The sequence below is a fragment of the Ranitomeya variabilis genome, chromosome 1, assembly GCF_051348905.1.
Source record: "Ranitomeya variabilis isolate aRanVar5 chromosome 1, aRanVar5.hap1, whole genome shotgun sequence".
Taxonomy (NCBI): Eukaryota; Metazoa; Chordata; class Amphibia; order Anura; family Dendrobatidae; genus Ranitomeya; species Ranitomeya variabilis.
Window position 1 is genome coordinate 141,556,607 of NC_135232.1, and position 26,987 is coordinate 141,583,593.

Sequence of the window (26,987 nt, forward strand, 5' to 3'; positions counted from 1 at the left end):
GAAAAATTATATTAATATATACAAAACAATTTAAAAACAACAAGGAAGAATCCAAACAAAGGACTCACACACCAGGAGCCATAATTGGGTGAGCACAAGAAAGGTACACCAGGAGCCAAAAATCATCAAAGTTTATCCTTATATAGAAAAGACATTTACAAGGTCTCAAGACAAAGTATATCATAATTCCTGAATTCATAAAAAGGAGGAGAAGCTGAGGGACTCGTTGAGTCCATTGGGAGTCATAGTATCAAGGTGCACAATCCAGGCAGCCTCACGTTGCGCCAAAACCCTTTTATAGTTGCCACCCCTGCCTCCCAGATGGATACTTTCTATGCCCCTGACCTGAAGAGTCCCAGCCTCACAATTATGAAACTGTTTAAAATGTCGGGGAAGTGTCTTCAGGTCAGAGGCATCAGTCACCTTACGCGCCACGAGGATGTCCCTGACGTGTTCACGGACGCGCACCTGGAGTTCTCTAGATGTGAGTCCCACATATATCAGAGAGCATCCGCATGTGGCGTAATATATGACGTTAGATGTACTACATGTAATATGTTGTCTAATGTCATATTCCCTAGACCCATCAGATGACTTAAATGACGAGGTCCGCAACATGTTGGTACATGCGAGGCAATTACCACATTTGAAGGAGCTCAAAAGTGGGCCCCTAGAACTAAATGGGTTAACGATTGGTGGAACATAGTGACTGCGAACTAGAAGGTTACCCAGATTTGGGGATCTTCTGGCAGTCATTGACGGGAAATCACCCAGAGCGGAGGCTAGTGATGGCTCAGTCAACAAGACCGGCCAGTGTTTATTTAAGATATCCCTCATTTTAAACCACTCATGGTTGTACTATTATCTGAGGCTGTGGGATATTCTTTTACCCACGGGCTGATCTTTATTGTATACTGATGGTTGCTTTCCTTCTCTGATTCAATGCATGATATAACTAGTGGCAGTTTGCACCGGTGGATACTCACCTTCCTTTTAACCATCCTTTTTCACCATACTATGTATTAACTTACTATGCACTTTATGCTTGTTAAATTAATAAAATTGCTAATTTTTTCACTACCTCTATGCTCCTTTGGTACTCCTTTTTCTAGTATGTTGTATATATGTAGTATGTTGCATGTTGTATGTATGTTGCATGTATGTAGTTTGTTGTATGTTTTATGTATGTAGTATGTTGTATGTATGTAGTATGTTGCATGTTGTATGTATTTTGCATGTATGTAGTATATTGTATGCATGTTGCATATATGTAGTATGTAGTTTGTATGTTGCATGTATGTAGCATGTTGTATGTATGTAGTATGTTGTATGTATGTAGTATGTTGCATGTTGTATGCTGTATGTATGTAGTATGTTGTATGTATGTTGTATGTATGTAGTATGTTGTATGTATGTAGTATGTAGTATGTTGTATGCATGTAGTATGTTGTATGCATGTAGTATGTATGTAGTATGTTGTATGTATGTAGTATGTTGCATGTTGTATGTATGTTGCATGTATCTAATATGTTGTATGTATGTTGCATGTATGTAGTATGTTGTATATATGTAGTATGTTGCATGTATGTAGTTTGTTGTATGTATGTTGCATGTATGTAGTATGTTGCATGTTGTATATATGTTGCATGTATGTAGTATGTTGCATGTTGTATGTACTGTATGTTGCATGGTGTATGTATGTAGTATGTATGTAGTATGTTGTATGTATGTAGTATGTAGTATGTTGTATGTATGTAGTATGCTGCATGTTGTATGTATGTTGCATGTATGTTGCATGTATGTAGTATGTTGCATGTATGTAGTATGTTGTGTGTATGTAGTATGTTGTATATATGTAGTATGTTGCATGTTGTATGTATGTTGCATGTATGTAGTTTGTTGTGTGTGTGTTGCATGTATGTAGTATGTTGCATGTTGTATGTATGTATGTTGTATGTATGTTGCATGTATGTAGTATGTATGTTGCATGTATGTAGTATGTTGTGTGTATGTAGTATGTTGTATGTATGTTGCATGTTGTATGTATGTTGCATGTAGTATGTATGTAGTATGTTGTATGTATGTAGTATGCATGTAGTATGTTGTATGTATGTAGTATGTTGGTAGTATGTATGTAGTATGCATGTATGTATGTAGTATGCATGTATGTAATATGTTGTATGTATGTAGTATGTATGTAGTATGTTGTATGTATGTAGTGTGTATGTTGTATGTATGTATGTAGTATGTATGTTGTATGTATGTAGTATGCATGTATGTATGTAGTATGCATGTATGTAATATGTTGTATGTATGTTGTATGTGTTTTTTTATACATTCAACACATTAGCCGGATGATGGGACTACTACTGTCCCATCATTGGCTAATGTGTCAATCACTGTCACTGTAGCAGGCATAGCCAGATGGGACTTGTAGTCCCATTGGACGATGCCTGCGCACACACATGCACAAACACACATGTGTACACACACACAGTGCCACACACACCCGGACAGGCCGCAGACCCCCCGGACGGGCCGCAGACCACCCGGATGGGCCGCAGACCACCCGGATGGGCCACAGACCACCCGGACGGCCCGCAGACCCGGCACGGAGAGCTCGCAGACCCCGCACACACACACGCACACAGTCACCGCCCACACTCCACCCACACTCTTCACCCATCCCGAGCTGCAGTGTTTCCTCAGCTAAACCGCAGATCTTTTTTACATCTGTGGTTTTGCTGCGGAAGTGCCCGACTCAATGCAAGTCAATGGGTGCAGAAGCGCTGCAGTTCCGCACAAAGAATTGACATGCTGCGGAAAAAACAACGCTGCGTTTGGTTTTCCATAGGTTTACATGGTACTGTAGACCGCATTGAAAACTTCTGCAGATCCGCAGAGTCAAAACGCTGTGGATCCGCGGTAAAAACCGCAACGTGTGAACATGGCCTTAGGAAGCCTTTGCAGGGTTTGTTTTTGTTAATTACTCTAATTTACTGAGATAATGACTTTTGGGTTTTCATTGGGTGTAAGCCATAATCATCAACAGTAACAGAAATAAACACTTGAAATAGATCTCTCTATAATGACTCTATATAATATGAGTTTCACTTTTTGTATTGAAGAACTGAAATAAATTAACTTTTGGGTGCGCGGAACCATCTGATCAGCCTCATTAGGAACCTTTCCATTGGCCATGAAGCAACAGTCCGAATGGAACATGGTTCAAAGGAGAGTTGGTAAAATATCTGAAGGGTTTCTGAGGGATGTTATTCTGGATTATCTCAATGAGAATAACTGTTTAATTTTTTTCCCCACTGTGGAGCTTACTCTTTGCCACATTGTTTTTTTTTTGCCTTCCTCTGGATCAACATGTTAGGGCATGTTAGGTTAGGCTATGGATTGAATTAGATGGACTTCCTTCAACCTTAACCCCTTTCTACCATTGGATGTACTATTCCGTCTATGTGGGGTAGGCCCTTCTTCCCAAGGATGGAATAGTACGTCCGGAGCGATCAGCCGCGCTCACGGGGTGAGCGCGGCCGAGTGTCAGCTGACTATTGCAGCTGACATCCGGCACTATGTGCCAGGAGCGGTCACGGACCGCCCCCGGCACATTAACCCCGGCACACTGCGATCAAACATGATTGCAGTGTTCCAGCGGTATAGGGAAGCATCGCGCAGGGAGGGGGATCCCTGCATGCTTCCCTGAGACCCTTGGAGCAACGCGATGTGATCGCGTTGCTCCGAGGGTCTCTTACCTCCTCTTCCCTGTAGGCCCGGATCCAAAATGGCCATGGAGCTGCATCCGGGTCCTGCAGGGAGGTGGCTTACCAGCCTAAGCCTCCCTGCTGTGCATGTCAGATCGCTGATCTGACACAGTGCTCAGCAAAGTGTCAGATCAGCGATCTGTCACTTTACTGTGATGTTCCCCCCTGGGGCAAAGTAAAAAAAAAAATTTTACATGTGTAAAAATAAATAAATAAATAAATAAATAAATAAAAATTCATAAATAAATAATAATGACAAAAAAAATTGTTCCAATAAATACATTCCTTTATCTAAGTAAAAAGAAAAGTACACATATTTAGTATCGCCACGTCCGTAACGACCAGACCTATAAAACTGTCCCACTAGTTAACCCCTTAAGTGAACACCATAAGAAAAAAAAAAACCAAGACAAAAAACAACGCTTTATTATCATACCGCCGAACAAAAAGTGGAATAACACGCGATCAAAAAGACGGATATAAATAACCATGGTACCGATGAAAACATCATCTTGTCCCGCAAAAAACGAGCTGCCATACAGCATCATCAGCAAAAAAATAAAAAAGTTATAGTCCTCAGAATAAAGGGATGCAAAAATAATTCTTTTTTCTATAAAATAGTTTTTCTTATAAAAGCGCCAAAACATAAAAAAATGATATAAATGAGGTATCGCTGTAATCGTACTGACCCGAAGAATAAAACTGCTTTATCCATTTTACCAAACACGGAACGGTATAAACGCCCCCTCCAAAAGAAATTCATTAATAGCTGGTTTTTGGTCATTCTGCCTCACAAAAATCGGAATAAAAAGCGATCAAAAGTTTCACGTGCTCGAAAATGTTACCAATAAAAACGTCAACTCGTCCCGCAAAAAACAAGACCTCACATGACTCTGTGGACCAAAATATGGAAAAATTATAGCTCTCAAAATGTGGTAACGCAAAAACAATTTTTTGCAGTAAAAAGCGTCTTTTAGTGTGTGACGGCTGCCAATCATAAAAATCCGCTAAAAAACCCTCTATAAATAGTAAATCAAACCCCCCTTCATCACCCCCTTAGTTAGGGAAAAATAAAAAAATTAAAAAAAAATGTATTTATTTCCATTTTCCATTAGGGTTAGGGTTGGGGCTACAGTTAGGGTTGGGGCTAAAGTTAAGGTTGGGGCTAAAGTTAGGGTTAGGGTTTGGATTACATTTACTTGTTGAGAATAGGGTTGGGATTAGGGTTAAGGGTGTGGTTAGGGTTACCGTTGAGATTAGGGTTAGGGGTGTGTTTGGATTAGGGTTTCAGTTATAATTGGGGGGTTTCCACTGTTTAGGCACATCAGAGACATGGCGTCCGATCTCAATTCCAGCCAATTCTGCGTTGAAAAAGTAAAACAGTGCTCCTTCCCTTCCGATCTCTCCCGTGTGCCCAAACTGCGGTTTACCCCAACATATGGGGTATCAGCATACTAAGGACACATTGGACAACAACTTTTGGGGTCCAATTTCTCCTGTTACCCTTGGGAAAATACAAAACTAGGGGCTAAAAAATAATTTTTGTGGGAAACAAAATTTTTTTATTTTCACGGCTCTGCGTTATAAACTGTAGTGAAACACTTGGGGGTTCAAAGTTCTCACAACACATCTAGATAAGTTCCTTGGGGGGTCTAGTTTCCAATATGGGGTCACTTGTGGGAGGTTTCTACTGTTTAGGTACATTAGGGGCTCTGCAAACGCAATGTGACGCCTGCAGACCATTCCATCTAAGTCTGCATTCCAAATGGCGCTCCTTCCCTTCCGAGCTCTCCCATGCGCCCAAACGGTGGTTCCCCCCACATATGGGGTATCAGCGTACTCAGGGCAAATTGGACAACAACTTTTGGGGTCCAATTTCTTCTGTTACCCTTGGGAAAATACAAAACTGGGGGCTAAAAAATAATTTTTGTGGGAATTTTTTTTTTTTCTCTGCTCTGCGTTATAAACTGTAGTGAAACACTTGGGGGTTTAAAGCTCTCACAACACATCTAAATGATTTCCTTAGGGGGTCTACTTTCCAAAATGGTGTCACTTGTGGGGGGTTTCAATGTTTAGGCACATCAGTGGCTCTCCAAACGCAACATGGCATCCCATCTCAATTCCTGTCAATTTTGCATTGAAAAGTCAAATGGCGCTCCTTCTCTTCCGAGCTCTGCCATGCGCCCAAACAGTGGTTTACCCCCACATAAGGGGGTATCGGCGTACTCAGGACAATTTGTTCAACAACTTTTGGGGTCCAATTTCTTCTCTTACCCTTGGGAAAATAAAATGGGGTAAAAAAGATCATTTTTGTGAAAAAATATGATTTTTTATTTTTATGGCTCTGCATTATAAACTTCTGTGAATCACTTTATGGGTCAAAGTGCTCACCACACATCTAAATAAGTTCCTTAGGGGGTCTACTTTCCAAAATGGTGTCACTTGTGGGGGTTTTCAATGTTTAGGCACATCAGCGGCTCTCCAAACGCAACATGGCGTCCCATCTCAATTCCAGTCAATTTTGCATTGAAAAGTCAAATGGCGCTCCTTCGATTCCGAGCTCTGCCATGCGCCCAAACAGTGGTTTACCCCCACATATAGGGTATCAGCTTACTCAGGACAAATTGTACAACAACTTTTGGGGTCCATTTTCTCCTGTTACCCTTGGTAAAATATAACAAATTGGAGCTGAAGTAATTTTTTTGTGAAAAAAAGTTAAATGTTCGTTTTTATGTAAACATTTCAAAAATTCCTGTGAAAAATCTGAAGGGTTAATAAACTTCTTGAATGTGATTTTGAGCACCTGGAGGGGTGCAGTTTTTAGAATGGTGTCACTCATGGTTATTTTCTATCATATAGACCCCTCAAAATGACTTCAAATGAGATGTGGTCCCTAAATAAAAAAATGGTTTTGCAAAAATGAGAAATTGCTGGTCAACTTTTAACCCTTATAACTCCCTAACAAAAAAAAATTTTTGTTCCAAAATTGTGCTGATGTAAAGTAGACATGTGGGAAATGTTACTTATTAAGTATTTTGTGTGACATATCTCTGTGATTTAATTGCATAAAAATTCAAAGTTGGAAAATTGCGAAATTTTCGCCAAATTTCCGTTTTTTCACAAATAAACGCAGTTAATATGAAAGAAATTTTACCACTATCATGAAGTACAATATGTCACGAGAAAACATTGTCTGAACCACCGGGATCCGTTGAAGCGTTCCAGAGTTATAACCTCATAAAGGGACAGTGGTCAGAATTGTAAAAAGTGGCCCGGTCATTAACGTGCAAACCACCCTTGGGGGTAACGGGGTTAATAACTATGTTACTATGTTAATATGTTATACACATGGGAAGAAGGAATTAATATTACCATTACACACTGAATGGGAAACCACTGGTTAAATCTGACATGGAGAAGGACTTGGGGATCCTAGTTAATGATAAACTTAGCTGGAGCAGCCAGTGCCAGGCAGCGGCTGCCAGGGCAAACAGGATCATGGGGTGCATTAAAAGAGGTCTGGATACACGTGATGAGAGCATTATACTGCCTCTGTAGAAACCCCTGGTTAGACCGCACATGGAGTACTGTGTACAGTTTTGGGCACCGGTGCTCAGGAAGGATATAATGGAACTAAAGCGAGTACAAAGGATGGCAACAAAATTAATAAAGGGGATGGGGAAACTACAATACCCAGAGAGATTAGCAAAATTAGAATTATTTAGTCTAGAAAAAAGACAACAGAGGGGCGATTGTTGTGAACTCCGTTTTCAGGCTCCCTCTTGTGGTCACAGATGGTATTGTGTGACTTTGGTTTTTTGGCTCCCCCTGGTGGTTTGGTTTATTATCCTGCGGGTCTGGCTGGATCAGCTGCCTCGTTATTCACCAGGGAGGCTCCTATTTAGCCCTGCTTCACTTCCACTTGTTGCCGGCTGTCAATGTATTCAGTGCTATTCTGATTACTCCTGATTATCTCGTTTTCTGCCTCTTCAGGATAAGCTAAGTTCTGTTTGAATATTTTTTGCTCATCTGCCTGCAATATGATTTCTGTGTATGATGAGTCTAGTCCAGCTTGCTAATATGTGATTTCTTGTTGCTGGTAAGCTCTGGGGTACGGAGTTGCTTCCCCCGCACCGTTAGTTGGTGCGGGGGCTCGAGCAATCTCTGCGTGGATATTTTGAATAGGGTTTTTTTATTGACCGCACAGTTCCCTTCCTATTTTCTGCTATCTAGTATTAGCGGGCCTCATTTGCTAAATCTAATTTCATCTCTGTGTTTGTGCTTTCCCCTTAACTCACCGTTAATATTTGTTATATCTATATCTTTGGGGTCATTCCACTGAGGCAAGAGAGGACTTTCTTTCCCTCCAGGAATAGTCAGTTTCTCAGGCCGTGAAGAGACGTCTAGGATTTTCAGGTAACGTTCCACGGCTACCTATAGTTGTTTGCGGATAGGATCAGGTTGCGGTCAATCTAGTTACCACCTCCCCAGAGCTAGTCTTCTGTTCAGTTACTTAGCTAGTCCGACCTGCGATCCTTGCCACTAGGATCATAACAGGCGATCTAACAACCATGTATAAGTATATAAGGGGACAATACAAATATCTCTCCGAGGATCTGTTTATACCAAGGAAGGTGACTGTCACAAGGGGGCATTCTCTGCGTCTGGAAGAGAAAAGGTTTTTCCACCAACATAAAAGAGGATTCTTTACTGTTACGGCAGTGAGAATCTGGAATTCCTTTCCTGAGGAGGTGGTGATGGCAAACTCAGTTGAGGGGTTCAAGAGAGGCCTGGATGTCTTTCTATTGTATCTTACAGTTATTAGGTTCTTTAGAAGGATGTAGATCTGGGGATTTATTCTGATGGAATATAAGCTGAACTGGATGGACAAATGTCTTTTTTTGGCCTTGCTAACTATGAGGTGTCCGATAAGGATGCGTCCTTTCACAGTTTCTCTGCAATTTGTATGCAGAAGCTATATTCAATAAGGTTGGACTTCCTTAAAAAGAAGGAATTAAAATTGCCGGACGAATCATCAACAATCTTATGCACGCAGACAAAACAACTTTGACAACAAGTGTAGATGGAATGAAGAACTTATTAAGGAGTGTCAAGATGGTAGGCTTGAACATGGGACTGCTACTTAATACAAAGAACACAAAGATATTGACTACTGCCAAGAATGACCAGGACACATTTGAGATGGATGACGATGAATGGGAAGTTGTAAAGGACTTCAGCCTACCCAGATAAATGATCACTCAAGATGTAGCTATGACACCGGAAGTCAATAGGATAGCTATGGTCTATCAACAATGAAGTCACTGGACAAGGTCTTCCAATCGAGGAGCATTTAACTGGTGACGAAGACACGGCTCGTACATAGTCTGGTCTTACCTGTAGTAACATATAAATGCGATACATGGACGATAAAGAAACAAGACTGTAGAAAAATCAACTCCTTGAAATGTCGGGCTGGAGAAGAATGTCATCAAGACCATGGATGGCAAGAAGGTCAATCAAATCAATTTTCGAACAAATAAAGCCATATATGTCACTCAAAGCAAGGATCACCAAGCTACAACTTGTTTACTTTTGACACATCATGCGAAAAGAGTAATCACTGGAGAAGGACATCATGTTCTGAAGAAAAGAAGTAACAAGGCAAAAAGGCAGACCATCAACCCGTTGGCTTGATACAATCAAGATAACAGTGGGAAGACCCTGGTGGACCTACCTAGGTTTTGCACTAGATCGATCTTCGTACAGAGCGTTCATCCATCAAGTCGCCATGGGTCAAAAAGACTCAAGATCAAGCTGAAGGCTGTTAATTAAATATTATAGTGTTAATCTAGGAAAAAAACTAATATGGAGAGTACATACAAACTTCTTGCAGATGTTATCCTTGAATAAACCCAATTGCCCAAGACCGCGTACACATATCTACACTCCCTGACAGAAGTTATGTCGCTTATCCATGTTATGTAAATAAAAGCTTATAACCTGACGTTAAATTAATCCATTGGTTGTATAAATTATTATTTTGAAAGCTGAAACCCTAAAAAATGTGGTTTAGGTTAAGAAAGTAAATTGGCATCAATGCAGAAATATTGATCAGTTAATGGACATAGAATGGTCAGATTTTGGCAAGACAAAAGTTTTGTCGTCTGGTCATATAATGTACCCAATGCTAGTTTACATCCTCACCTGTGCTCAGTAAATGATCGGTCAATTAGTGTGTATGTACGAAAAGAAAGCCAGCACCCCAGACCTTCACTTGAACTGCAACTTGAGCTCTGACAACATGCCAAAAATCCACCCTGTGACCAAAGACTGGATTATCAAGAGGCTGAAGACCAGATCCACTGCAGAGGTGGCTGGCACCTTTAATGTGTCTCTGCGTCAAGTACAAAGAATTAAAAAAGAGAAAAACAATATTTGAAGAGACTGGAGATGTGTTTGACAAGCCCAGACCCCGCAAGACAACTGCTCAGGAGGAATGTTTGTTGGTTAGAAAATCCAAAGCAATCCCCTCTTCCACTGCAGCAGAGCTCCAACAGACCTGGTCACCTCAAGTCCCTGTGTCAACTAGAACAGTTTGTAGGATTCTGTCTCAAAATGGCCTCCATGGCACTCGAATCAGTGCCCAGAAGCCAGCACTAAACAAAAGGCAAAAAAAAAACGTGTGGCATTTGCAAAGTCCCACAGCCTGCTAAACAGACGGATGCTGGAAAAGTGGCAGAAGGTGGATTTCTCTGATGAATCCTCAGTAGAATTACACCACAGCTGCTGCAAATACTGCAGGAAACCTACTGGAGCCCATATGGATCCAAAATACACCCAGAAAACAGTTAAATTTGGTGGTGGTAAGATTGTGGTCTGGGGTTATATTCAGTATGGGGGTGTGCAAAACATTTGCAAGGTGGAAGGCAATATCAATAGCCTAAAATATCAAGAAGTATTAGCTACATCTTATATTCCAAATCATAAAAGGGGTCAAATTCTGCAGCAGGATGGTGCTCCATCTCATACATTAATCTCTACAACAAGGTTCCTCCAGGCAAAAAAGATCAAGGTGCTCAAGGACTGGCCAGCCCAGTCACCAGACATGAACATCATTGAGCATGTTTGGGGTAGGATGAAAGAGGAAGCTTGGAAGACAAAACCAAAGAATCTAGATGAACTCTGGGAGGCATGTAAGACTGCATTCTTTGCTATTCCCGATGACTTCATTAATAAATTGTATGAATCATTGTTGAACCGCATGGATGCAGTCCTTCAAGCTCATGGAAGTCACACAAAATATTAAATATGACTCTAGTAGCACCACAACTTCATTCACCAATGTTATGCAACATATATTTGTATTTTAAGTCAATTATTTGTTTGAATATCACATTATTTTCTGTGGGCAACAAAACTTTTGTCTTGCCAAAATCTGACCATTCTGTGTCCATTAACTGATCAATATTTCTGCATTGATGCCATTTTATTTTCTTAACCTAAACAACATTTCGTAGGGTTTCAGCTTTCAAAAGAATAATTTATACAACCAATGGATGAATTTAATGTCCGGTTATAAGCTTTTATTTACATAACATGGATAAGCGACATAACTTCTGTCAGGGAGTGTATAATTTAAGGAAAAAGGAATGAACATTTAGAATCCATTAAAATGTATAATTTTCTATATATATTGTGACAAAGTCACTGGCAAGGTGCTAGAGGGAGGATACGTTTCTCTGAGGCTATTGGCTTTAGTGAATTGAAACCCAGAAGTTTGCTCCAGCACACGATGTGTTGAGAGGGGTTAATTGGCCATTTTAAGGGCTGGGTTTTTGTGGACAACCATCGAGCGGGTAGGAGGTTGTCCACCTTATCTCCACCCCAGGGTGTGGTCTGGGGTTTAAATAGTTAGCCTCTAGAGGCATTCAGTGTTCGGTAGGCCTAAAGAGTGGAAATCCAGTGCTAGATGTCCTAACAAGGAAGCTGAACCTGTATATGTTGGTTTTTCCTGAGTGTGCGGTGTTGTGAATTAGACCTTTTTGGCTCCCTCTTGTGGTCACTAGTGATATGACTCTGGGATTGTCTTTCCTCAGTTTGGCACCCACCTGGGTCGTTAGTCCAGGGGTGTTGCTATATAAACTTCCTGGATTCTCAGTCCAGTGCCTGGCATCGTTGTAATCAGTTCCTTTCTGTTTGCTCCTGTCTGCTGGTCCTGGATCTTGCAAAATTAAGCTAAGTCCTGCTTTCTTGTTTTTTGGCTATTTGCTTTGCTCTTATTTTTTGTCCAGCTTGTACTAAATGTGATTCCTGATTTTGCTGGAAGCTCTAGGGGGCTGGTGTTCTCCCCCCGGGCCGTTAGACGGTTCGGGGGTTCTTGAATTTCCAGCGTGGAAATTTTGATAGGGTTTTTGCTGACCGTATAAGTCATCTTACTATATTCTGCTATTAGTCAGTGGGCCTCTCTTTGCTAAATATCTAGTTCATTCTTACGTTTGTCTTTTCTCCTTACCTCACCGTTATTATTTGTTGGGGGCTTGTATCCAACTTTTGGGGTCTTTTCTCTGGAGGCAAGAAAGGTCTATCTTTTCCCTTCTAGGGTTAGTTAGTTCTCCGGCTAGCGCGAGACGTCTAGAACCAACGTAGGCACGTTCCCCGGCTGCTGCTATTTGTGGTGCTAGGATTAGATATATGGTCAGCCCAGTTACCACTGCCCTATGAGCTGGTTTTTTGTGTTTGCAGACTTGGTATGTACTTTTGAGACCCTCTGCCATTGGGGTCATAACAGTGCGGATCCCCGCAACCACACAGACTGTGCTGTATGTTTTGCTTTGTTTTTCCTTAAGCCAGGAAGGCCTTGTTTTATTTTGAGAACTCTGCACTGGCTTACGAAGCACTGCTAATAAACCAGTGAGAGTCTTAAAGAGACTGTGTTCCGCTGTCTACCTCCGTGTGCAACCGATTGAGCTGATCTACCACAATATATAAAGAAAATGTAAAAAGCAAAGATGCGTGATAAAAGAGGGACACAGAAAATAGGCCTGCTTATCATGCATGTGACACGTAAGACATAATATTGTTGCTGCTAGATGAAAGTTTGCATACAGGCTATGCTAATGATCTTAGAAATAACCTTTTTAGTGGAAAAATGCACAGGTAACATGTACGCACCAGGTCCAGTGTCCATCAACTCTACACGTGTTTCGTCTTGCTTCTTCAGGGGCGTGATGATTCTGTTCTTAGCAGTATTTGAACCCAGCACCCAAACAAGGCTACAGTGATGACCTCTGAGCTACCATTCTGCCCATAAAATATTATGCTTTAGGCGAGGCTTAAACTCACAACCTTGGCAATGCTTTGTACTGTACTGCTCTATAAGTACCACATACTAGCCGATTGCACCACTGGAGCTCTGTTATATCAATGCTAAAATCTTAATTTATTATAGTTTTCCAATGTGTCTGAAAGAAATGTTGTCGGTCTGAATTTCCCTAGTCCAGAAAATAAATAAAAAATCAAGTTGGCATTTCTGACCTGACACACAGGACAGGTTTATTTTTCTGTAATGTAGGTACAGTCATCCTTGTCGAGACAAGATGCACAATGCAAGATGCATCAGTCAGTTCAAATGCACAAACTTTATGTTCCTTTCGAAAATTACAGCTTAAAAGCATAGCTAAAAGCATAGTTATTATAAAAAGTAACTCAAATGATATCTGAACACAAAGCTTTCAACCTTTTTCAAAGTCCTGTGGATTTTATTCAAGGCAATCAAATGATATAGATTACGGTACTTGTTAGACCACTGCACAAATGATGGACTCCATACAAACAAGAAGACGGTCATTATCTCAAGGGGTCATACAGATGATTGCATTAATTGGAAGGATAGATAAATTTTGACCTTTAGGTTTTATGATGAAATCATTAGGCCATTTTGGAGCACAGGAAGTGTTATAACACGATACTATACTTGGTTGGTATTTTATTCTTTGGTGACTTGAGGCTTCATGTGGAACATTTGTCATAGATTCATAGGGGCCAATCTGTCTAATTAAAAAAAAAAATTAGAAATTAAAAAAAATAAATAAAAAAAATACATATTTTTTGGCACCATTTTCATGAATTTGACACAAAGATCACCAGAAAACAGAGACAAACTAAGTTGATAATTCAGGGCCTTAGACTAGTCAGTCTTAACGTGAACCAGATAAATCATAGGGGTTCATGCTTGATAAATCTCATGCCTCATTAGTCTCTCTAGCCTAACTTAGCACCATCTATTAGTGGGCTTCTTTTGTGTAAAAAAAATTGAACAAATATTTTGGCATATTTATTTGGGGGCAATGTTGTTTCTTTCTGCAAAGTCAAATCCCTTCCAAGCAAACTTAAACCCCAACAAAGCATAGAAAGTGTCTAAAACACATCATAAATAAAGTCCTGGCGTTTTGTTGCATCTTGCTGTAAAGGCACCTTTTCAGATTTTTATAGTATATTCACCCTTATTTTTTTGTACAGTTCATCAGGTCTAATAACATTTTTGTAGCTTAGTACCTAGGTATCAAAGCTAAATAGAACAATATCCTCTAAAGTAAGACTTTTGGCACAGTGACCGTTAGTGTCCTATTTGCTTTTAATTAAAATTACTTTTTTTTTTTTTACAAAATGTAGATTTGATAATAGAGTAGTATAATAGCAGTGTAATTTAGTGATTGGTCCTGTGGTTTAACTACTATTCAGAGATCACAACTATTCATAACAGATATAGGAATCACATTTTACAACGGAGGCAGTGTATAATACCAATTCTCTCTACTTTCAGTAATCGTGTGGAAGCCTGGACCAGGGATGTGCCATTTCTCCTCAGACAAGAAGGTAGACCCATGGCTTCTCTTATTGCCAATAAGACTCAAACTCGCATAATGGAAGAAGACTGGAAAAATGCAGATCTAGCCACCAGTTGGTTAAAAAGACAGGCAGCAAACTCTTCACAACCATTCTTTCTGTACTTGGGCTTAAACTTGCCTCATCCATATCCTACTGTAAACATGGGAGAGAATTTTGGCTCATCAACTTTTTTAACTTCCCCCTACTGGCTTCAAAAAGTAAGTTTTTTCATCATTCAATGGATATTGTGGCATGTGATTAATGGGCGGTATGTATCGCAGAGGTGGGTGGCCCTGTGATGGAAGCCTAGGTATGTTTTGCTCAAGCAGATCTACTGCTGAGGGATTTGTTTCCATTGGGAAGGCTTCCAGGTGATTGGAGAGATGGGTGGGTCCAGTCACCTACAAACCCACCCAAAGAGGCGTGTCTGAACACCTAAGATGGTTTTGTGTTTAAGGACCTGTGTTGATGTCACGCTCACCTGACTGGCCATATGACAGGTACCTGGGTGTGGTTACACCTATGTAAAGGAGGTGTGTTTAGCACATGAGGGTGAGTGTTTGGGAGTCTGCAAGTGTGGACAGACTTCCATGTATCCTGCCTGGACACTGCAGAGTGGCCTGTGTGTTGGACAGTTCCAAGTGGGGACAGACGTCCTGAACAGCACACAGAGACCATATTCAGGCTGGAGAGCCTGTGTGCTGAACATAGCACAGCCTGTGTGCCTACAGGTCTGAGAGAGAGCGGAGCTCTACTATGGACATTGAGGATTCATCTGTCTGATGTAATAATAATAATAATAATTTTATTTATATAGCGCCAACATATTCCGCAGCGCTTTACAAATGATGTAAGACTGTTTACCTGTTGTTCATGTTGCTATGTGTTTTATGGAGCAATAAACCCTGGGAACTTTTAATGGAACGTGTCTCCTGAGTGTCACCCGCCGCACCTGAGCAAGTACAACCCCTACAATTGGTGTTTCGAATGCGGGCAACGATCCAAGGAGCACATGTTGCAGCGCTGGCTGGTCTGAGCCAGAAGAGTGGACGGTCTTGTCAACCGTGAGTAAATACTGACCAGGGTCTATAAGAACTGTTGTTTATGGGATACCTCTGAGGAGAAGAGGGATCCGGGAACCTGTGTGGCCGGCAGGTAACAGACAGGAGTCTGTGTTATTCTGACCGGGGTCAGTGAGAACTGTTTTTTGTGGGACACCTTCGAGGAGAAGAGGGTTCCAGGAACCTGTGTGGCCGGCACCAACAGGTAACGGACAGGAGTCCATGTGATACTGACCGGGATCAGTGAGAAACTGTGTTTGGGCTGTAAAGCCGGGTGTGTAACAGACAGAAGTCTGTGCTGTGCTGACCGGGGTCAGTGAGAGTGTTTTTTTTTTCCATAAAGCACGTGTGCAGGTGCTTGCTGTGGACCGGCGAGTCCATGTATTTCTTTTTTCCTTCTCTGATCAACTTGCTGTGGCTTGGCGGGGCCACGAAGACTGAAGGCGTCTGGCGGTAACTCGGCGGGGTTACGAAGTTTGCTGTGGATCGGCGGGTCCATGAAGTCTGCGGTGCAGAGCCTTGTGAAGTGTAGGTGCAGTTGTAGCAAAAAGAAAAAGAAAAAAAAAGACATTGCTGATTTAGGTCGTGCAGACTCTTAAAGGGCCAGTGCCGACCTAAAGAGATATATACTGTGGAACTGTTGGTGCTTGAGAGTACTGTGGGGAAGTCCACGGGGTGTACCCAAGAGTGGGGTGGTGTCCCTAAAGGGGGTGAAGTCCCAAAAACAGCGGTGACCCAAATAATTATGGTTGGCCAAAAAGGGGCCGGGCATCCCAAAAAAGGGGCGGCGTCCCAAAAGGGGGTAGTTGCCCAAAAGGGGGTGGAGTCCCTAAAGGGGGTGGTGGCCCTAAAGGAGAAAATAGCCCACAAAGGGGTGGTGGCCCTAAAAGGGGAGGAGTCCAAAAAGGGGATAGTGACCCAAAAAGGGGTGGGGCTTTCAAAAGGGGCGGCACTAGTTACCTCATTAGACATGTCTGGGGAACAGCAGTGTTTGTTTTGTGTATTCCGAGTGCGGCATAGACTTCCCATTTGACAGCCCGCAGGTGTGTACTGTTATGTTACACCGTGAAGGAGTATCTGGACTGCTGGACTCAAAGAGTCAGGTGACTCTGACGGGAACTCCTCTTGTTCTCTGTCTAACCGAGAAAAAGGTCAAGGTTCGCTGCATCCATGGGGTTACTGTGGACTATACTGTGGACAGAGTGATCATTGATATGTCCAAAAATGTAAAGTGCCAAGATGGCGGTATAACACCAGACTTGTTCTACCCCTTTGAGAGGGGCCGGGACTTTGTGATCTTTGAAGACATATGGGAAGTTGACGCAGTGTGGGGTTGTTCAGAGGAGAGACAGAATGGTCATATTGAAGCCCCACTACAGCAGCAGGCTGTGGGTATTCCTGTTAATGGAATGTGTAAAAAGGAAGTAACGCCACCTAATGTAAGTAGTCCAGAGTTATGGGTGACCGAAAGAAAGTGTGGGTCTGACACCTGTTTAAGTGGGGACTTGTTGTTCCAGGAAGACAGGGTGAGAGGGGGTGACTCCTATTCAGACTTTGACTCAAACGCAAGGGGAAAAGAGTGCAGTAAGGGAGAGCCAAGTAAAAATGACACATCTTCATCTCGTCGTGGGGCCGTGGAAAGACGGGGTCACGTGCAGATCACGTTATCGTCCCTGATGAGGGGGTTACTTTATCTCTGACAAACCCTAGCGCTGAGGTAGTTGGTGATGGGCTGGGGTTAGAACAGACCTGTAGTAGACCCACAAATGCAATTCCCGGAAAGGGTAAAGTGGCTCAGCATGATGAAGTTATCAAGAGTCAAGAGGTACCTAGAAGTAAACAGACAGAGAGCCCAGGAGACACCATTGAGGTGGATGCAGAAACAGGTGGAACTCTGAAGAGGCAGAGTGTGGGTGGGCAAGAGACCCCATCTGAAAATCGAATTAAAGAGATGATGGTGCGACATGTGCTGACCAAAAGAGAGCAGGACCATGAGATAGAGCAGCTAAGACGTGAGAGGGAGCAGATCAATATAGAGCTGCAGGAACTGGCAAACAGATTGCCACCACCTTCAACTCGTGGTATAGAGAGACGAAGAGGTTCTCTAAAGACTGGAAGTCCTCAAGCTGAAGCTAACAGAGGATATAGAGATAAAGGGAAGAGCTGCTCTTCGAAGAAAGACAATAGGAGAGATCAACAACAGAGAGGGAACCAAAGGTGGCCAGATGGAAGAAGTAGAAATAGTGACTCCTCAGTTAGTTCAGGGCTCAGTGACCTAAGCGGGAGATCCTGTAACAGAGGAAATGACAAGGGGTCATCTTTATCAAAGGGTGTGATGGAAATGGTTGACGAATGCCGACGAAAGGGTTCAGTAATAGGGCCCTGACTTTGACAGACGGTTTGACTGTCAGGGATGACTGAGAAGGATCTCTGGTCGGGTAATAGAAAGTGCCAAGCCCCACGGCTTTAGGCAGAGAGGGGGAATATGTGGCATAGCGACTGGTCATGTGATTAATGGGCGGTATGTATCGCAGAGGTGGGTGGCTGTTGTGAACTCTGTTTTCGGGCTCCCTCTTGTGGTCACTGGTGGTATGGTGTGACTTTTGCTTTGGGCTCCCCCTGGTGGCTTTGTTTGTTATCCTGCTGGTCTCTGGCTATCAGCTGGTTCGTTATCCTCTGGGAGGTTCCTATATAGCTCTGTTTTACTTCCACTTGTTGCCGGCTGTCGATGTAATCAGTGCTACTCAGATTCCTTCTGACTACCTTGCTCCCAGTCCATCCAGGATAAGCTAAGTTTTGTTTGCTCATTTTTTGATCAGCAGTGTTTATCATGTTTTCTGTTCCAGCTTGCTAAAATGTAATTCCCTCGCTTGCTGGTTGCTCTAGTGGGCTGAGTTTCTCCCCACACACCGTTAGTTGGTGTGTGGGTTCTTGAAATCTCAGGATGGATATTTTGTAAGGGTTTTTTATTGATCGCATAGACCCCTGCTCTATTTTCTGCTTTCTAGTACTAGTGGGCCTCTTTTGCTGAATCTGATTTCATCCCTATGTATGTGCCTTCTTCTTACTTCACCGTTAATATTTGTTGGGGGCTTCTATATCTTTGGGGATTATTTCTCTGGAGGCAAGCGAGGTCTTTCTTTCTCTTTAGGGGTAGCTAGTTCCTCAGGCTGGCTCGAGACGTCTAAGAATTTTTTTAGGCATGTTCACCGGCTACCTCTAGTTGTTTTGGATAGGTTCAGATTTGCGATCAGTCCAGTTACCATCTCCCTAGAGCTCGTCCTTAGTTTAATCACTTGCTGATCTATTTGTGATCCTCCGCCACTTGGGATCATAACAGTACAGCCGGCCTAAAAGTGTTAATTGCATGGCAGAAGCAGGAGAAAAGAAGCCTTGAGAAATTTTTTTTTTTTTTTTGTTGCCGTGTGTCTAGCTGCTGTGGCTGCTTCTCTCCTCCTCTTAATCTTGGTGTGGCTCTGAGTTCAGCTGCTGACATGGATGTCCAGAGCTTGGCTTCCAGTCTGGATCATCTTGCTGCTAGGGTTCAAAGTATTCAGGATTTTGTTGTTCACAGTCCTATGTCAGAGCCTAGAATACCTATTCCGGAGTTGTTTTCTGGAGATAGATCTAGGTTCCTGAATTTTAGGAACAATTGTAAGTTGTTTCTTTCTTTGAAACCTCGTTCCTCTGGTGATGCCGTTCAGCAAGTTAAGATTATCATTTCCTTTTTGCGTGGTGACCCCCAAGATTGGGCCTTCGCATTGGCGCCAGGGGATCCTGCATTGCTTAGTGTAGATGCGTTTTTTCTAGCCCTTGGATTGCTCTATGAGGAACCTAATCTTGAGAACCAGGCTGAAAAAACGTTATTGGCCCTCTCGCAGGGGCAAGATGAAGCAGAGGTGTACTGCCAGAAATTTCGGAAATGGTCGGTGCTTACTCAGTGGAATGAGTGTGCCCTGGCTGCAAATTTCAGAGAAGGTCTTTCTGAAGCCATTAAGAATGTCATGGTGGGGTTCCCTACGCCTGCAGGTCTGAATGAGTCAATGACTCTAGCCATTCAGATTGATCGGCGTTTGCGGGAGCGCAAACCTGTGCACCATTTGGCGGTGTCTTCTGAACAGACACCTGAATCTATGCAATGTGACAGAATTCTGACCAGAAGTGAACGGCAAAATTATAGACGGCAAAATGGGTTGTGCTTTTACTGTGGTGACTCAGCTCATGTTATCTCAGCATGCTCTAAGCGCAAAAAAAAGGTTGATAAATCTGTCACCAATGGTACTTTACAGCCTAAGTTCATTTTGTCTGTTACCCTGATTTGTTCCCTGTCATCTTACCCGGTTAATGCTTTTGTAGATTCAGGTGCCGCCCTGAGTCTGATGGATTGGTCATTTGCCAGGCGCTGTGGTTTTGATTTGGAGCCTTTAAAATTCCCTATTCCACTAAGGGGAATTGATTCTACACCATTGGCTACGAATAGACCTCAGTACTGGACACAAGTGACCATGTGCATGACTCCTGTTCATCGGGAGGTGATTCGCTTTCTTGTACTGCATAATTTGCATGATGTCGTCGTGTTGGGTCTACCATGGTTGCAGACTCATGATCCAGTTCTGGATTGGAAAGCTATGTCGGTGTCAAGTTGGGGTTGTCAGGGAATTCATGGTTACGCTCCTGTGGTGTCAATTGCTTCGTCCACTCCTTCTGAAGTCCCTACGTTTTTGTCAGACTACCAGGATGTATTTGAGGAGCCCAAACTCAATTCTCTACCTCCTCATAGGGACTGTGATTGTGCTATAAATTTGATTCCTGGTAGTAAGTTTCCTAAGGGACGACTTTTCAATTTATCTGTGCCGGAGCATGCTGCCATGCGGAGTTATATAAAGGAGTCTTTAGAGAAGGGACATATTCGCCCGTCCTCATCCCCTCTTGGTGCAGGATTCTTTTTTGTGGCTAAAAAGGATGGTTCCCTGAGACCCTGTATTGATTATCGCCTTTTGAATAAAATCACGGTCAAATTTCAGTATCCTTTGCCATTGTTAACTGATTTGTTTGCTCGCATTAGGGGGTCTAGTTGGTTCACCAAGATAGATCTTCGTGGTGCGTATAACCTTGTGCGTATAAAACAGGGTGATGAATGGAAAACTGCATTTAATATGCCTGAAGGCCATTTTGAGTACTTGGTGATGCCTTTTGGACTTTCTAATGCTCCTTCAGTCTTTCAGTCCTTTATGCATGACATCTTCCGTGAATATCTGGATAAGTTTATGATTGTGTATCTGGATGATATTCTGTTTTTTTTCGGATGATTGGGAGTCTCATGTTAAGCAGGTCAGGATGGTCTTTCAGGTCCTACGTGACAATGCTTTATTTGTGAAGGGCTCAAAATGTCTTTTTGGAGTCCAGAAGATTTCTTTTTTGGGTTTCATTTTTTCTCCTTCTACTATTGAGATGGACCCAGTCAAGGTTCCGGCTATTCATGACTGGACGCAGCCTACATCTGTTAAGAGTCTTCAGAAGTTCTTGGGTTTTGCTAATTTTTACCGTCGCTTCATAGCTAATTTTTCTGGCGTTGTTAAGCCTTTGACGGATTTGACCAAGAAGGGTTCTGATGTGACTAATTGGTCTTCTGCGGCTGTGGAGGCCTTTCGGGAGCTGAAGCGTCGGTTTTCTTTGGCTCCGGTCTTATGTCAGCCAGATGTCTCACTTCCCTTCCAGGTGGAGGTTGATGCTTCCGAGATTGGAGCGGGGGCTGTTTTGTCGCAGAGAAGTCCCGATGGCTCTGTGATGAAGCCATGTGCTTTCTTTTCAAGAAAGTTTTCGCCTGCCGAGCGGAATTATGATGTCGGTAATCGGGAGCTGTTGGCTATGAAGTGGGCATTTGAGGAGTGGCGACATTGGCTCGAGGGAGCTAAACATCGTGTGGTGGTCTTGACTGACCACAAGAATTTGATTTATCTCGAGTCGGCCAAGCGGCTGAATCCCAGACAGGCTCGTTGGTCGTTGTATTTCTCTCGTTTTGATTTCATGGTCTCGTACCTGCCGGGTTCGAAGAATGTGAAAGCTGATGCTCTTTCTAGGAGTTTTGTGCCTGACTCTCCTGGAGATTCAGAGCCGGCTGGTATCCTTAGAGAAGGGGTGATTTTGTCTGCCATCTCCCCAGATTTGCGACGTGTGCTGCAAGAGTTTCAGGCGGATAGACCTGACCGCTGTCCACCGGAGAGACTGTTTGTCCCGGATAGATGGACCAACAGAGTCATCTCCGAGGTTCATTCTTCGGTGTTGGCGGGCCATCCTGGAATATTTGGTACCAGAGACTTGGTGGCCAGGTCTTTTTGGTGGCCTTCCTTGTCACGGGATGTGCGTTCCTTTGTGCAGTCTTGTGGAATTTGTGCTCGGGCGAAGCCTTGCTGTTCTCGTGCCAGTGGTTTGCTGTTACCTTTGCCTGTCCCGAAGAGGCCTTGGACGCACATTTCCATGGATTTTATTTCAGATCTCCCTGTCTCTCAGAGAATGTCTGTCATCTGGGTGGTGTGTGATCATTTTTCTAAGATGGTCCATTTGGTGCCCTTGCCTAAGTTGCCTTCCTCCTCCGAGTTGGTTCCACTGTTTTTTCAAAATGTGGTTCGTTTGCACGGGATTCCTGAGAACATTGTTTCTGACAGAGGATCCCAGTTTGTGTCTAGATTTTGGCAGACCTTTTGTGCAAAGTTGGGCATTGAATTGTCTTTTTCATCGGCCTTCCATCCTCAGACGAATGGCCAAACCGTGCGAACTAATCAGACCTTGGAGACTTATTTAAGATGTTTTGTTTCTGCTGACCAGGACGACTGGGTTACTTTTTTACCGTTGGCCGAGTTAGCCCTTAATAATCGGGCTAGTTCTGCTACTTTGGTTTCTCTTTTTTTTTGTAATTCGGGGTTTCATCCTCGTTTTTCCTCGGGTCAGGTGGAGCCTTCTGACTGTCCTGGAGTGGATGTTGTGGTGGATAGGTTGCATCAGATTTGGAATCATGTGGTGGACAATTTGAAGTTGTCACAAGAGAAGGCTCAGCTCTTTGCCAACCGCCGTCGCTGTGTGGGTCCCCGACTTCGCGTTGGGGACTTGGTGTGGTTGTCTTCTCGCTTCGTTCCTATGAAGGTCTCCTCTCCTAAGTTCAAGCCTCGGTTTATCGGTCCTTATAAGGTTCTGGAAGTCCTTGGCCCTGTGTCATTCCGTCTGGACCTCCCGGCATCATTTGCTATTCATAATGTGTTCCATCGCTCGTTGTTGCGGAGGTATGTGGTACCTGTGGTTCCTCCGGTTGAGCCTCCTGCCCCGGTGCTGGTTGAGGGAGAATTGGAATACGTGGTGGAGAAGATCTTGGATTCTCGTGTTTCTAGACGGAGGCTCCAGTATTTGGTCAAGTGGAAGGGCTATGGTCAGGAGGATAATTCTTGGGTTGTCGCCTCTGATGTTCATGCGGCCGATTTGGTTCGTGCCTTCCATGTGGCTCATCCTGATCGCCCTGGGGGTTTTCATGAGGGTTCGGTGACCCCTCCTTAAGGGGGGGGTACTGTTGTGAACTCTGTTTTCGGGCTCCCTCTTGTGGTCACTGGTGGTATGGTGTGACTTTTGCTTTGGGCTCCCCCTGGTGGCTTTGTTTGTTATCCTGCTGGTCTCTGGCTATCAGCTGGTTCGTTATCCTCTGGGAGGTTCCTATATAGCTCTGTTTTACTTCCACTTGTGGCCGGCTGTCGATGTAATCAGTGCTACTCAGATTCCTTCTGACTACCTTGCTCCCAGTCCATCCAGGATAAGCTAAGTTTTGTTTGCTCATTTTTTGATCAGCAGTGTTTATCATGTTTTCTGTTCCAGCTTGCTAAAATGTAATTCCCTCGCTTGCTGGTTGCTCTAGTGGGCTGAGTTTCTCCCCACACACCGTTAGTTGGTGTGTGGGTTCTTGAAATCTCAGGATGGATATTTTGTAAGGGTTTTTTATTGATCGCATAGACCCCTGCTCTATTTTCTGCTTTCTAGTACTAGTGGGCCTCTTTTGCTGAATCTGATTTCATCCCTATGTATGTGCCTTCTTCTTACTTCACCGTTAATATTTGTTGGGGGCTTCTATATCTTTGGGGATTATTTCTCTGGAGGCAAGCGAGGTCTTTCTTTCTCTTTAGGGGTAGCTAGTTCCTCAGGCTGGCTCGAGACGTCTAAGAATTTTTTTAGGCACGTTCACCGGCTACCTCTAGTTGTTTTGGATAGGTTCAGATTTGCGATCAGTCCAGTTACCATCTCCCTAGAGCTCGTCCTTAGTTTAATCACTTGCTGATCTATTTGTGATCCTCCGCCACTTGGGATCATAACAGGTGGCCCTGTGATGGAAGCCTGGGTATGTTTTGCTCAAGCAGCTCTACTGCTGAGGGATTTGTTTACATTGGGAAGGCTTCTAGGTGATTGGAGAGATGGGTGGGTCCAGTCACCTACAAACCCACCCAAAGAGGCGTGTCTGAACACCTAAGATGGTTTTGTGTTTAAGGACCTGTGTTGATGTCACGCTCACCTGACTGGCCATGTGACAGGTACCTGGGTGTGGTTACACCTATGTAAAGGAGGTGTGTTTAGCACATGAGGGTGAGTGTTTGGGAGTCTGCAAGTGTGGACAGACTTCCATGTGTCCTGCCTGGACACTGCAGAGTGGCCTGTGTGTTGGACGGTTCCAAGTGGGGACAGACGTCCTGAGCAGCACACAGAGACCATATTCAGGCTGGAGAGCACAGCCTGTGTGCCTACAGGTCTGAGAGAGAGCGGAGCTCTACTATGGACATTGAGGATTCATCTGTCTGATGTAAGACTGTTTACCTGTTGTTCATGTTGCTATGTGGTTTAAGGAGCAATAAACCCTGGGAACTTTTAATGGAACGTGTCTCCTGAGTGTCACCCGCCGCACCTGAGCGAGTACAACCCCTACAATATGTACAGTACATGTAAAGCACATTTCAACTGCATCATAGAAAAAAATCTATATTGTCCTCTTCTCTAGTGTTTTAGAATCTTCCCTTACTGTTCCCCTGCTGTATAACTGGGCATGTGGCATGAAAATATTGTCCCATTTGACCACTTCAGCCTCTGAATCTTCCTTTACTGAGATAATGACTTTTGGGTTTTCATTGGCTGTAAGCCATAATCATCAACATTAACAAAAATAAACACTAGAAATTGATCATTCTGTATGTAATGACTCTATATACTATATGAGTTTCACTTTTTGTATTGAATAACTGAAATAAATTAACTTTTTGATGATATTCTAATTTTGTGAGAAGCACCTGTATCTAGTGACCATCTTGATTGGGTATACCATGGCGCGTTGGGAAGACTTTTTTATACTGTTTTTGCATGTGTTAGGCTGGGTTCACATTGCGTTAATGGGTGATCGCTAACGGACAGCGTTGCACGGCGAAAATGTCGCAATTAACGCTGTGCAACGGGTCCGTTAGCGCACCCATTGACAGCAATGTTAATTTCGCCAGCAGCGCATCACTAGCGCGTGCCTTTTTCGGCTCGCGCTAGTGATGTGCCGTTCTTGTGTGACGCGCCTCGGACGCTGCTTGCAGCGTCCGCGGCGCGCCCGAGGTCCGTTCCCCGCTCTCACAGATCGGGGATCTGCGAGAGCGGGGACGTTAACGCGACCCCCAAACGCGATCCATAAAAATACATTGTGTTAGCGCAATCCGCTAGCGCTAAACGGATTGCCCTAACGCAATGTGAACCTAGCCTTAGTATTTATCTACTTACTGCAGTGTGCCTATTCATTATGTTTTTATTCTACGTTATATTTGTCTGTTAATGGTCACAAAGTACATGTGCGCCTACTTATTACACTAAGGGTATGTTTCCACATTCAGTATTTGCTGCGGATTGGACGCTGCGTACAGATGTTACTGCATTGTGGATGCGATTTTATGAAATCCCATCTCCACTATGCGTTCAAAGACGCAGGTGGCAGACCTGTGTATACGCACATGCGGCACGTCTTTTTAGACCGCAGCATGTCTATTTATCTTGTGGAGACGCTCAGTCTCCTCAAGATAAATAGCATCGTCCTATGTATATGTGTTCAATGTGTTGAGCAAACATTTTTGCATATTTATTTGGGGGCAATCTTGTCTCTTTCCACAAAGCCAAATCCCTTCCAAGCAAACTTAAACCTTAACAAAGCATAGAAAGTGTCTAAAACACATCATAAATAAAGTCATGGCGTTTTGTTGTTGTGTCCTGGCAATTGTTCAATGAACACATGCGGAATCACCACACATACAAAGGCCAGCAGTGCTTTGGACGGAGCAGGCATCTGCTGCATCCAAAGCGCTGCCTTTATGGAACGTGGAAACATACCCTTATACTAACTGGTGTGCTTGCCCTTGTATTTTGGTTTTGCTTCATTTAAAAATATTACAATTCTAATATTTTAACTCATTTGTTTAGTTTGGTTTTCTTTATCTCCTTTTAGAAAATCTGATGTAGTTTTTGGTCAAATGTATGCAGAAATATGGAACATTCTGAAGGGTTCACAAACTTTCAAGCACTACTGTAAATGGCCAGAGTATTTGGAAACCTATAGCTTTTGTCACGCAGGTAGCAGATGTGGTTCATGGACCCACAGTGCCACGAGGCCAAGCTCACGTAGGAGGGACGTAACTAAGCGGCTATCTGGTGTTCACTGGAGCTCCTGATGGTGGGGTCAGGCTTGAGCTGCTGGTAGCTGTCATGTATCATTCCTATGCAGTCACCGTTATTGCAGCTGCTGACCCCAGGGGTCAGGTATGCAGACACTGACTGGACTCGGACTCCATTCAGACTGCTTCTTGGGCAGGACAGATACTGACAGAGCTGGATTCGGAGACTGGTATAACAGTCCGAACAACTAGGAGTAGTAGGATAGATACATGTTCAGACACACGAATCTCGGGAACAGGGTCATGTTCCACAAGGGCAGCTTCAGAGTTGGGATACTACCGGATGCAATTTCAAGATTCATATACTTGCCACACATGGGCCAGGGGAGAAGATTCAGGCACTGGCCATGCATGGACCAGGGGTTCTGGTTTGGGCCTGGCCACTCATGGACCAGAGGTTCTAGATCAGGACCTGGCCACACATGGAACAGGGCACCTAACAACTCATTAGTTCCAATCTAACTCATTTATGAATCAATATTTTTAGACACCTCCCAAGATACCTTCTCTGGGTCCATCTTCAGCCTGGTCTCCCAGAATAT

The 26,987-nt window shown here is 43.4% G+C and overlaps 1 protein-coding gene and 1 long non-coding RNA gene across 2 annotated transcripts in view; one reads left to right on the forward strand and one right to left on the reverse strand.

The window, feature by feature from the left end:
• Positions 1-26,987, forward strand: part of ARSK (arylsulfatase family member K) — a 194,188-nt gene that overhangs the window by 35,198 nt on the left and 132,003 nt on the right. Inside the window, exon 4 of the mRNA XM_077289375.1 lies at positions 14,599-14,881. Within this exon, the coding sequence (XP_077145490.1) occupies positions 14,599-14,881 (283 nt within the window). The remainder of the gene's footprint in view (positions 1-14,598; positions 14,882-26,987) is intronic.
• LOC143807623 (uncharacterized) overlaps positions 1-26,987 on the reverse strand; it is an 85,188-nt gene that overhangs the window by 32,271 nt on the left and 25,930 nt on the right. The gene's annotated exons all lie outside the window — the stretch shown is intronic.